The 13,903-nt window shown below is 44.6% G+C and overlaps 1 protein-coding gene across 1 annotated transcript in view; it reads left to right on the top strand.

Annotated features, from left to right (window-relative positions):
* The window catches only part of LOC120017864 (lysosomal cobalamin transport escort protein LMBD1-like), a 113,678-nt gene that overhangs the window by 79,321 nt on the left and 20,454 nt on the right, over positions 1-13,903 (top strand). The window contains exon 7 of the mRNA XM_038960826.1: positions 11,669-11,766. Within this exon, the coding sequence (XP_038816754.1) occupies positions 11,669-11,766 (98 nt within the window). The remainder of the gene's footprint in view (positions 1-11,668; positions 11,767-13,903) is intronic.

Genomic DNA, 13,903 nt, shown 5'->3' with positions numbered 1-13,903 from the left:
GTGTACACTGTATGTAGACCTAATGTCTGTGTACACTGTATGTAGACCTAATGTCTATGTACACTGTATGTAGACCTAATGTCTATGTACACTGTATGTAGACCTAATGTCTATGTACGCTGTATGTAGACCTAATGTCTATGTACACTGTATGTAGACCTAATGTCTATGTACGCTGTATGTAGACCTAATGTCTATGTACACTGTATGTAGACCTAATGCCTATGTACACTGTATGTAGACCTAATGTCTATGTACGCTGTATGTAGACCTAATGCCTTATCTACACTGTATGTAGACCTAATGTCTTATCTACACTGTATGTAGACCTAATGTCTTATCTACACTGTATGTAGACCTAATGTCTATGTACACTGTATGTAGACCTAATGCCTTATCTACACTGTATGTAGGACCTAATGTCTTATCTACACTGTATGTAGACCTAATGTCTATGTACGCTGTATGTAGGACCTAATGTCTATGTACACTGTATGTAGACCTAATGTCTATGTACGCTGTATGTAGACCTAATGCCTGTGTACACTGTATGTAGGACTAATGCCTTATCTACACTGTATGTAGGACCTAATGTCTTATCTACACTGTATGTAGACCTAATGTCTATGTACGCTGTATGTAGGACCTAATGTCTATGTACACTGTATGTAGACCTAATGTCTATGTACGCTGTATGTAGACCTAATGCCTGTGTACACTGTATGTAGGACTAATGCCTTATCTACACTGTATGTAGGACTAATGCCTTATCTACACTGTATGTAGACCTAATGCCTTATCTACACTGTATGTAGGACTAATGCCTGTGTACACTGTATGTAGGACTAATGCCTTATCTACACTGTATGTAGGACTAATGCCTTATCTACACTGTATGTAGACCTAATGTCTATGTACACTGTATGTAGACCTAATGTCTTATCTACACTGTATGTAGGACCTAATGTCTATGTACACTGTATGTAGACCTAATGTCTATCTACACTGTATGTAGGACCTAATGTCTATGTACACTGTATGTAGACCTAATGCCTTATCTACACTGTATGTAGACCTAATGCCTATGTACACTGTATGTAGACCTAATGCCTTATCTACACTGTATGTAGACCTAATGCCTATATACACTGTATGTAGACCTAATGCCTTATCTACACTGTATGTAGACCTAATGCCTATGTACACTGTATGTAGGACCTAATGTCTATGTACACTGTATGTAGACCTAATGCCTTATCTACACTGTATGTAGACCTAATGTCTTATCTACACTGTATGTAGACCTAATGCCTTATCTACACTGTATGTAGACCTAATGTCTATCTACACTGTATATAGACCTAATGTCTTATCTACACTGTATGTAGACCTAATGCCTATGTACACTGTATGTAGGATTAATGCCTGTGTACACTGTATGTAGGACCTAATGCCTGTGTACACTGTATGTAGACCTAATGTCTATCTACACTGTATGTAGATCTAATGTCTATGTACACTGTATGTAGAGCTAATGCCTGTGTACACTGTATGTAGACCTTATGCCTGTGTACACTGTACTTGTTAAATCTTGGGCTTTCAGATAGTCGCGACAGAGCCAGCTTTATAGCCAACCAGGTGAATGAATAAGTTGGCCTTTAATGGTGGTTTACAGTTGGAGCAGAGCATGAAGAGGCAACAGCCGGGGTCGTGTTGGGCACAGCTCCAAGAGAGGAATCAGGAGGCTCTCCGGGGCATCTGGGGATCAGGGGAGGAAGTCAACCCATCTGTCACACTCTTCCCACTGGCCTGCAGTCAGATCCTGGCCCTCCCCACCCCCCTTCTGATACCCCTCCTACCCCTCAATTCCCTCTGACCCTTTCCTCACCCTTCCTGACTGTCCTCCCACCTCTCCCCTCCCTCCAAGCCTTTCCTCACCCTTCCTGACTGTCCTCCCACCTCTTCCCTCCCTCCAATCCTTTCCTCACCCTTCCTGACTGTCCTCCCACCTCTCCCCTCTCTCCAACACTTTCCTCACCCTTCCTGACTGTCCTCCCACCTCTTCCCTCCCTCCAAGCCTTTCCTCACCCTTCCTGACTGTCCTCCCACCTCTCCCCTCTCTCCAAGCCTTTCCTCACCCTTCCTGACTGTCCTCCCACCTCTTCCCTCCCTCCAAGCCTTTCCTCACCCTTCCTGACTGTCCTCCCACCTCTCCCCTCTCTCCAAGCCTTTCCTCACCCTTCCTGACTGTCCTCCCACCTCTTCCCTCCCTCCAAGCCTTTCCTCACCCTTCCTGACTGTCCTCCCACCTCTCTCCTCCCTCCAATGCTTTCCTCACCCTTCCTGACTCCTCCCACCATGCCCGACCCCTTCCTCAAGGCGATTGATCTTCTACTGCAGCCTCCTGTGGGGAAATTTCAGTGTTGCTCAGGAGGAAGCGTCTGTCCCCCAAATGGCACCGTATTCCCTTCATAGTGCACTACTTTTGACCAGTGCCCTGTTTTAAAAGTAGTGTAGTATACAGTATAATGAATAGGGTGCAATTTGGGACGCATTCCACATTAAGGCAGGATCATCCCTCTGCTAATTCCCCCTCTCTCTCCTCTCTCTCTCCTACTCCAGATGGGAGGTTAATTGAGCAAGGGGGAAGACACTCCTCACTAAGTCAGCCTCCCGACCCCGGCCCGGCAAACCGCTAATTTAGGCCACAAACTGCAGCGACTGCAGCTCAAATGGGGTGGCCATTACATTATCCACAATGGTGCAATGAGGCATGCCGGTGTAGAAATCCCCTCAGCGACTTGGCTACATCCCAAATTGCTCCCTATTACCCTTCTGGGCCCTGGTCAAAAGTAGTGCACTATGTAGGGAACAGGGTGCCATTTGGGACACAGGCAATAGCTGCTTGGAATTGCTTGTGCTTTCTTGCAGGGCTTGTAGGTTGAAGCAGGGCTTGTAGGTTGAAGCAGGGCTAGTAGGTTGAAGCAGGGCTTGTAGGTTGAAGCAGTGCTTGTAGGTTGAAGCAGGACGTGTAGGTTGAAGCAGGGCTTGTAGGTTGAACTAGGGCTTGTAGGTTGAACTAGGGCTTGTAGGTTGAAGCAGGGCTTGTAGGTTGAACTAGGGCTTGTAGGTTGAACTAGGGCTAGTAGGTTGAAGCAGGGCTTGTAGGTTGAAGCAGGACATTTGCATCTGGGACATGGGTTGGTTCCTATTTTGTGCAGTGAAGACTGACTATTGGTTCCAATCTTTTCTAGACCTGGTCTCTGAATGTCACTTTCTTTCTAACGCCAGTCATCTGTATGTGGTTTTAATACGATCAAGGGCATGCTCTCCAGTCAACCATTCTTCCCTCTGTTTCTCTGAGAGGATCAGGCAGGGTGGTAATTTATCTCTCCCTGCATTTCCCAAAGTGGATAGACGCACTCTCCTTCCCCTCCCCTCTTCCCTCCTTCCCCTCCAAGTCTTTGAGAGAGAGAGGGCAAGAGACTATACAGTAATCCAATGATAGCCTTGAGTGACTGTGTGTGGCAGAGAACTACTGTCCTCTCCTCTGAGGGGTGTTAAGGCTGTCGCAGACTCTCATATCTTGGTCCCACACCCAGTCTTTTCTCTCTCAGAGCCTCGCAGAGCCTCGCAACCATTCATTTTAAACCATCCGAAATGTAAAGGATATATGTAAGGTGCTTATCAAAAGTGTTTTTGCGAAACCACCTAGCCTATTTCTACATTCCTAACAAAAGCCAGTTAGAGTATAATGAGTGTATAATGATTTCATATATGGGATTGGACCCACGACCCTGGCTTTGCTAGCACCACCCTTTTACCAATAGTCACCACGACCCTGGCTTTGCTAGCACCACCCTCTTACCAATAGTCACCACGACCCTGGCTTTGCTGGCACCACCCTCTTACCAATAGTCACCCACGACCCTGGCTTTGCTAGCACCACCCTCTTACCAATAGTCACCCACGACCCTGGCTTTGCTAGCACCACCCTCTTACCAATAGTCACCCACGACCCTGGCTTTGCTAGCACCACCCTCTTACCAATAGTCACCACGACCCTGGCTTTGCTAGCACCACCCTCTTACCAATAGTCACCACGACCCTGGCTTTGCTAGCACCACCCTCTTACCAATAGTCACCCATAACCCTGGCTTTGCTAGCACCACTCTCTTACCAACAGTCACCCATAACCCTGGCTTTGCTAGCACCACTCTCTTACCAACAGTCACCCATAACCCTGGCTTTGCTAGCACCACTCTCTTACCAACAGTCACCCATAACCCTGGCTTTGCTAGCACCACTCTCTTACCAACAGTCACCACGACCCTGGCTTTGCTAGCACCACTCTCTTACCAATAGTCACCCATAACCCTGGCTTTGCTAGCACCACTCTCTTACCAACAGTCACCCATAACCCTGGCTTTGCTAGCACCACTCTCTTACCAACAGTCACCACGACCCTGGCTTTGCTAGCACCACCCTCTTACCAATAGTCACCCATAACCCTGGCTTCGCTAGCACCACCCTCTTACCAATAGTCAATCGATACCCTGGCTTCGCTAGCACCACCCTCTTACCAATAGTCAATCGATACCCTGGTTTTGCTAGCACCACGCTCTTACTAATAGTCAGTATTAAAATGAACTTGTTTTTCACAATCAACACCTGAAACACCTTATGTTTCATTACCATTATGCTTCATTACCTTCCAGGTGTGTTCCCTGGATCAGAGCACTTGGCCAGGGAACACACACACAACCACAGACAACCACCGCTTTTGTGTGTGTGTGTGTGTGTGTGTGTGTGTGTGTGTGTGTGTGTGTGTGTGTGTGTGTGTGTGTGTGTGTGTGTGTGTGTGTGTGTGTGTGTGTGTGTGTGTGTGTGTGTGTTCGTGTTCGTGTTCGTGTTCCCTGGCCCAGTGCTCTGATCGTGGCGTGTCCCAGTGTATAATGTCTACCCTGAAGGGCTTTCTGTTTCACATCAACTAAATGGGGTCAAATGCACCCCAGAGATTCAGGGTGTTACGGTGACTGGTTACACACGCGAACAGAAGCCGTCTGTGTCTTTCATGCTTGCGAAACATTCTATCCTCAGCGGTCCACTGCCATGAAATTATTAATTATTTGAATGATCAGTCAGTGGTTCATTCCATTTAAATTAATGATCAGTTCAATTTGAGCTATTTTTTATTTTTCTTGCTGGGTCTCGTCTCTCAGGGTCCGTTGAATGTTTCTGTTTCGTTTTGGAAAAGCATAAAAAGCCTGTTAGGCAAAAGCCTCCTTGTTCCTATCAGTAATGAGGCTACGGTAGTTTTCAGTTGCGTAGGGGAAGGTTTCAGTCTGGCTGGATTGGATATATAGCATAGACAAAACAAGACTGCATCTCAAATGGCATGGTAGTGTTTAAAAGTAGTGCACTATATACAGTTGAAGTCGGAAGTTTACATACACCTTAGCCAAAAACATTTAAACTCAGTTTTTCACAATTCCTGACATTTAATCCTAATAAAAATTCCCTGTTTTAGGTCAGTTAGGATCAGCCTTTTATTTCAAGAATGTGAAATGTCAGAATAATAGTAGAGAGAATAATTTATTTCAGCTTTTATTTCTTTCATCACATTCCCAGTGGGTCAGAAGTTTACATACACTCAATTAGTATTTGGTAGCATTGCCTTTAAATTGTTTAACTTGGGTCAAACGTTTCAGGTAGCCTTCCACAAGTTGGGTGAATTTTGGCCCATTCCTCCTGACAGAGCTGGTGTAACTGAGTCAGGTTTGTAGGCCTCCTCGCTCGCACATGCTTTTTCAGTTCTGCCCACAAATTTTCTATAGGTTTGAGGTTAGGGCTTTGTGATGGCTACTCCAATACCTTGACTTTGTTTTCCTTAAGCCATTTTACCACAACTTTGGAAGTATGCTTGGGGTCATTGTCCATTTGGAAGAACCATTTGCGACTAAGCTTTAACTTCCTCACTGATGTCTTGAGATGTTGCTTCAATATATCCACGTAATTGTCCTCCCTCATGATGGCATCTATTTTGTGAAGTGCACCAGTCCCTCCTGCAGCAAAGCACCCCCACAACATGATACTGCCACCCCTGTGTTTCATGGTTGGGATGGTGTTCTTCAGCTTGCAAACCTCCCCCTTTTTCCTCCAAACATAACGATGGTCATTATGACCAAACAGTTCTATTTTTGTTTCATCAGACCAGAGGACATTCCTCCAAAAAGTACGATCTTTGTCCCCATGTGCAGTTGCAAACCGTAGTCTGGCTTTTTTTATGGCCGTTTTGGAGCAGTGGCTTCTTCCTTGCTGAGCGGCCTTTCAGGTTATGTCGATATAGGACTCGATTTACTGTGGATATAGATACTTTTGTACCTGTTTCCTCCAGCATCTTCACAAGATCCTTTGCTGTTGTTCTGGGATCGATTTGCACTTTTTGCACCAAAGAAATACATCCACAGGTACACCTCCAATTAACTCAAATTATGTCAATTAGCCTATCAGAAGCTTCTAAAGCCATCACATAATTTTCTGGAATTTTCCACGCTGTTTAAAGGCACAGTCAACTTAGTATATGTAAACCTCTGACCCACTGTAATTGTGATACAATGAGTTATAAGGTAAATAATCTGTCTGTAAACAATTGCTGGAGAAATTACTTGTGTCATGCACAAAGTAGATGTCCTAACCGACTTGCCATAACTATAGTTTGTTAACAAGAAATTTGTGGAGTGGTTGAAAAATTTGTTTTAATGACTCCAACCTAAGTGTATGTAAACTTCCGACTTCAACTGTAGGGAATAGGGTGCGTTTTGGGACTGTCCCAAAACAGCCCCCCCTCACCTCTCTGATTCAGAGGGGTTGGGTTGAATGCATTCAGTTGTGCATCTGAGCAGGTCACCCCTTCCCCCTTTCCTTATCCCTCCTGCTTACCAGATCAAGAGACTGGAGAAGCAGACCCATTTAATAAGACCAGGATGGAAGACTGAGCACGGGACGCCACACTGAAGAGTTTTGATGCCTGTCGGCAGTTTCAGTGTTCAACAATAGTTAGTGACTCAGACTGTTGAGAAACAGTGGAAGAAAGTGCAGCAGTTTTTTAAGACAATATTGTTTTCTCATCACTAAATATTTTAAAGCTTGTTGTCAATGTTCAGCAATATCTGGGTGTTTAGCCTTTTGGTACTGAGAAGCAGTGGAAGAAGCTGTCCTTTAGAGTTAAAGGAAATATATGAAACATGTTATCAGGGAACAACTCACCAACCCCCCCTCAGTAGCCAACAGTAATAGTAATGACACATGATTAAAACAATACTATGGTCACTGGTGAATGGTTTTATTCTCCTTGACCCCTGTTCCATATTCACCCTTTAAACATGCTGTAAACACCTCGCTATACTGTATGACAGGATTGCTTGGATATCTCCTACTATCCATGTACAGTTCGATAAATATCTTGTGCTTGAACCTTAAGGGGCATAACAACAGTATTTTTCCATGGTTCGCCATGATAATCTCACCAGCTATTTGAACAGACAGACCCCCCCCCCCCCCAGGTCTTACACCAACATGTCTCAGACAGCTTCTCACCTTCGCTCTACATCCACTTCCACCTGTGTGTGTGTGTGTGTGTGTGTGTGTGTGTGTGTGTGTGTGTGTGTGTGTGTGTGTGTGTGTGTGTGTGTGTGTGTGTGTGTGTGTGTGTGTGTGTGTGTGTGTGTGTGTGTGTGTGTGTGTGTGTGTGTGTGTGTGTGTGTGTGTGTGTCTCTCTCTCTCTACATCCACTTCCACCACTCACCACCACCTGCATGCCTACTAATCCAGTTGCAGCTTAGTGTGCATGTCCATATCTGCATGATTCCATCTCTGCTACAGACAGGGAGGAGAAGCAGCCGAGTGCTGTCTGGGAGTGCTGGGGCTGAAGCAGCTGTTTTAATAAACACTTCTCCTCACTGCATCGGTGGAAGGTAGGAAGGCTCCTCTCCTCAGTGTACACAGAGCCTGAAGGGCCCAGGCTATATGCACTAGGAGATAAGGGGCTCCTGATCTCATTCCTGCACTTAGAGGTTCCGGCAGAGTTGGATAGAAGGCACATTTTCCACAAAGCCTGTTTTGCATGGGCATTAAAGGCTTTATGGATGTATGCCTGTTCAGACTACACAGTCCAGCACAGTAGGTGGTGGTATGCATATTTTCAGTTTGTTTACAAACCGCCAATGAAGAATAATAATACAAAAATGGACTACTGTAAAATGGCGATAGCCCCCAATGAGAGTGGTGGAGGTTTGCCTTCTCTCCATGTCTATGGAACCCAGCTTTCTTCTTTGTCTGATGCTGAGAGTGGTGGAGGTTTGCCTTCTCTCCATGTCTATGGAACCTAGCTTTCTTCTTCGTCTGATGCTGAGAGTGGTGGAGATTTGCCTTCTCTCCATGTCTATGGAACCTAGCTTTCTTCTTTGTCTGATGCTGAGAGTGGTGGAGGTTTGCCTTCTCTCCATGTCTATGGAACCTAGCTTTCTTCTTTGTCTGATGCTGAGAGTGGTGGAGGTTTGCCTTCTCTCCATGTCTATGGAACCTAGCTTTCTTCTTTGTCTGATGCTGAGAGTGGTGGAGGTTTGCCTTCTCTCCATGTCTATGGAACCTAGCTTTCTTCTTCGTCTGATGCTGAGAGTGGTGGAGGTTTGCCTTCTCTCCATGTCTATGGAACCTAGCTTTCTTCTTTGTCTGATGCTGAGAGTGGTGGAGGTTTGCCTTCTCTCCATGTCTATGGAACCCAGCTTTCTTCTTCGTCTGATGCTGAGAGTGGTGGAGATTTGCCTTCTCTCCATGTCTATGGAACCTAGCTTTCTTCTTCGTCTGATGCTGAGAGTGGTGGAGGTTTGCCTTCTCTCCATGTCTATGGAACCCAGCTTTCTTCTTCGTCTGATGCTGAGAGTGGTGGAGGTTTGCCTTCTCTCCATGTCTATGGAACCTAGCTTTCTTCTTCGTCTGATGCTGAGAGTGGTGGAGATTTGCCTTCTCTCCATGTCTATGGAACCCAGCTTTCTTCTTTGTCTGATGCTGAGAGTGGTGGAGGTTTGCCTTCTCTCCATGTCTATGGAACCTAGCTTTCTTCTTCGTCTGATGCTGAGAGTGGTGGAGGTTTGCCTTCTCTCCATGTCTATGGAACCTAGCTTTCTTCTTCGTCTGATGCTGAGAGTGGTGGAGGTTTGCCTTCTCTCCATGTCTATGGAACCTAGCTTTCTTCTTCGTCTGATGCTGAGAGTGGTGGAGGTTTGCCTTCTCTCCATGTCTATGGAACCTAGCTTTCTTCGTCTGATGTGGAGCACCACACCTGGTAATAGACTATATTCTCTCTGTCTAATCCCCTGAAAAATCAGATTTAATAAACCCAAAGCCGACAGAGGCAGCAGACATAACCTCCCCCGGTCTGTCTCTTTGTGCGGGGACTTCACTGATGCTGTCCTCTGCAGAACCTGCCCAGCGTATTGTCTCTCGTACTTACCAAGCTCAGACACTTAACAAAAGCTGGAGGAGATCACAAAGGAAAACACCTATTCAAATGTTAATGCTCATTTCAGGCTGTCAGACTTCAAACACGTTTGTTCTTTTCCCCCGTTATGCCCACACGACAATTAAGCGCAAGTATTTAATTTATATCCATTTTCCTCCCGTGTCTGTGTCCTGGAAGTCCTAGCCCACAAAAGTGGTTTGCGAGAAACGGAAACGCAGCGTCTATCTTGGGGATGTCATCAATAAATAAAGGGGAGTTTGTTGTTTTTGATGATCAAATGACTGCTCTGTAGGAAATAGGGGTTTGTGTTTTGAAGTAGGATGATTGAGCCGCCTGGTAGGCAGCAGGATACTGTAATATCTAGGCTCAACATGACAGGTGATCTCGACACCACTAGGCATACCTGGGTTCAAATACTATTTGAAATCATTTCCAGTAATTTGAGTGTTTGTTTTAGCTTGCCTGGAGTGCCAGATGGGCAGGGTTTGCACTTTTGGGACTTCTACATCTGTTCCGTTGTGCCAGGAAAGCTCAATTAAGCCCATCTAAAGTATTACAAATATATTCGAACCCAGGTAATGGTGAACAGTACAGAGAACCAGGGTAAAACCAGCACGAAGAGTAACAATTACGGGCAACCATTAGAACCATCTGGCACTCCAGGTTGTCAGGGTTTATTTGATTTATTTTAAGGCTAAATAAAATAAAACCATTTCAAATAGTATTTGATCCCAGGTCTGTTGCTAGGCACCTCAGGGCTTAGGCCTGCTTCTGAGGGCCAGAGGGGGAACTGTGGCAAGAACCAGGGGGAACCATGAGGGGCCAACAGTGGGGCTGCTTTCAGCCCTCTCTTCCCTGACAGTTGGGATCCTATCATGGGAGAGAGGCGATCACTCTACCCATCAATCGTTCTGTCTTCTGGGTCTTCTGGCTCCATCCCTGACAGCTGGTCTGACTGACACCCACTGTCCTTCATCCCTGACGGGTAGCCCCGGCCACCTTCTCCCCCCTTCCCTTCTCATCAAATGGCCTTTCTTCTTCTCCATCAAAGGTGACACACATCAAGCTAATCAACAGGACAGCGAGCCAGGCGTTTGGCTTTGTTAATATACTGCACTTTTGGATTGTTTAGGATCTATAATAGTATTCGATTTTTCTCAACATCAATCAATTTATAATCAATCAAATGTATTTCATAAAGCTGTATTTACATCAGCAGTTGTCACAAAGTGCTTTACAGATACCCAGCCTAAAATCTTAAAGCACATCCATTTTAAATGTTCTTTACAAATGGTAAAGCACACTTTTGTTAATATGCTGAACTCTGAAATAATATACTGGGATAACATTAGTGCTTTCTTAATGTCCTTTTTTATATAACACTCTCTTCAGCATTTGAAATGATATTAGACGGTTCTAAATGTTCTTTTTCATTTCTAAATGTATTTTTCCTGACGTACGGAAAAAGTTTGATGTTTCGAGGCCAAAAGTATCTGTGACCTTTCTGTGACAACCCTTGAACCAGAGATGAAATGGGGGAACGAATGGAAACAAATCAAACATGTACATGATCTGAAACAGGCATCTCTTTCAGCTGATTGAAATATCTCCTCAAGTGTCCATTCATCATTTCAGTTACAGTTACAGGAAGAGAACAGAATAGAACATGCTCTCACTGTTTGACATCTACTTACAATGCTTGTTGTGCTCTCTCTCTCTCTCTCTCTCTCTCTCTCTCTCTCTCTCTCTCTCTCTCTCTCTCTCTCCCTTCTATTTCTTTCTCTCTCTCTCTCTCTCTCTCTCTCCCTCCCTTCTATTTCTCTCTCTCTCTCTCTCTCCCTCCCTTCTATTTCTCTTTCTTTCTCTCTCTCTCTCTCTCTCTCTCTCTCTCTCTCTCTCTCTCTCTCTCTCTCTCCCTCCCTTCTCTTTCTCTTTCTCTCTCTCTCTCTCTCTCTCTCTCTCTCTCTCTCTCTCTCTCTCTCTCTCTCTCTCTCTCTCTCTCTCTCTCTCTCACTCTCTCTCTCTCACTCTCTCTCTCACCCTCCCTTCTATTTCTCTCTCTCCCTCTCTGCTCTCTCCTTTTATCTCTCTTGCTTTTCTTTCTCCCTCCCTCTCTCTTTCTCTCTCCCTCTCCCTCCCCTACAGATGGTGTACCAGCCCTGTCTTTCTCCATCAGCTCCTTGACCTTGATTGGCATGCTGGCAGTGATCACTTACACGGTGAGTCTGTGTGTGTTTGTGTGTGTGTGTTTTGATCACTTACATTGTGTGTGTCCTGGCAGGGATCACTTACAGGGTGAGTGAGTGGGGACCAGGGACCTTCGACGGGTGGCCAATGGCCGCTGTCACTTCATTGATTTGCATGTGGCTCGAGAGGGCCATAACCGCACATAAAATAATCTAATCTTCCAAGGGGAAAGGTTCCAAGTGTTACCGGTCCAGTGGCTTAAAGGGACATGACCTCCCTGTCTGTTCAGTCATGTATGTAGGCTGAAACCCATGACCTTGGTGTTGCTAACGCCACATTCTAACCAACTGAACTACACAGGATTGGAAAGGGTACAGTTTTGAAGTGAAATATTTAGAACACATCAGTATTTCTACTACTACTACTACCACTGCTTCTACTACTGCTACTACTACTACAACTACTACCACTGCTTCTACTACTACTACTACTACCACTGCTTCTACTACAACTACCACTGCTTCTACTACTGCTACTACTACCACTACTACTACTACTACTACTACTACTACTACTACTACTACTACTACTACTACTACTACTACTACCACTACTACTGCAACCTCCATTACCACTACTGCTACTACTACCACTACTACTACCACTAATGCTACTACTACTTCTATTACTACTACCACTAATACTACCATTACCACTACCATTACCACCACCACTACTACCATTACCACTACTACTTCCACTACCACTACTACCACTAGTGCTAACATTACCACTACTACTACCATTACCACTACTACGACTACTACTACTACTACTTCCATTACCACTACTACCACTAGTGCTACCATTACCACTAATACTACTACCATCACCACCACTACTACTACCACTACCACCACTACTACCACCACTACCACCACTAATACTACCACTACCACCACTAATACTACCACTACTACCACCACTACTACCACTACCATTACTACTAGTAGGGGTAATGGTGGTGGTGGTGGTAGTGGTAGTAGTAGTGATAGTAGTGGTTCACTACTACCACTACTAATACCATTACCACTACTAACACTACCACCACTACTACTACCACCATTACCACTACCAGTACTACTACTACTACTACTACTACCACTACTGCTACTACCACTACTACTACTATTATTACCAGCACTACCAGTACTACTACTACAACTACTACCACCACTACTACTACTACCACTACCACTCACACCACCAATACTACTACCACCACCACTACCACTACCACCACCACCACTCAGTGGTGGAAAAGTACCAAATTGTCATACTTGAGTAAAAGTAAAGATACCTTAATGGAAAATGACTCAAGTTAAAGTGAACGTCACCCAGTAAAATGCTAAGTAAAGTAAAAGTCTAAAAGTATTTGGTTTTAAATATACTTATGTATCAAAAGTAAATGTAATTGCTAAAATATACTTAAGCATTTTCTTGTTTTTTAAAATTACGCATAGCCAGGGGCTATCTCCAACACTCAGACATCATTTTCAAGCGAAGCATTTTTGTTTAGTGAGTCCGCCAGATCAGAGGCAGTAGGGATGACCAGGAATGTTCTCTTGATACGTGTGTGAGTCAGACCATTTTACTGTCCTGCTAAGAATTCAAAATATAACGAGTGCTTTTGGGTGTCAGGGAAAATGTATGGAGTAAAACGTACATCATTTTCTTTAGGAATGTAATGAAGTAAAAGTAAAAGTTGTCAAAAATATAAATAGTAAAGTACAGATACCAAAAAAAACTACTTAAGTAGTACTTTAAAGTATTTTTACTTAAGAAATGTAAATCCCTGCAACCACTACTGCTGCTACTACTACTAGTACTACTACAGTGTAGTCTTAGCCTAAGGTGAACACTATCTATTTGACTAAATATTCGGTTCAGTGAATTTAGTTAGAGACGTGTTAGAGAAGAGAGAACATGTATGAATCACAGCATCTTAGAGACCTACAGATGCTCTCAGTGATTGAGTGGCCTTTCAGTATTAGTAATGCTTTGTGATTCTAGGAATGTGGCATTCAATCACTCACATTGGCCGTCGTCTTTCACCTGAGAGTGCTGGGGGCTTTTGACGTGATGTATATGCACGCTCCGCCGTCGCACTTGTTCGCCCCCTATTTATACATG

Source organism: Salvelinus namaycush, chromosome 22 (assembly GCF_016432855.1).
Source record: "Salvelinus namaycush isolate Seneca chromosome 22, SaNama_1.0, whole genome shotgun sequence".
NCBI lineage: Eukaryota > Metazoa > Chordata > Actinopteri > Salmoniformes > Salmonidae > Salvelinus > Salvelinus namaycush.
Note: the sequence above shows the minus strand (reverse complement) of the source record. Positions and strands in the feature narration are given on the sequence as shown.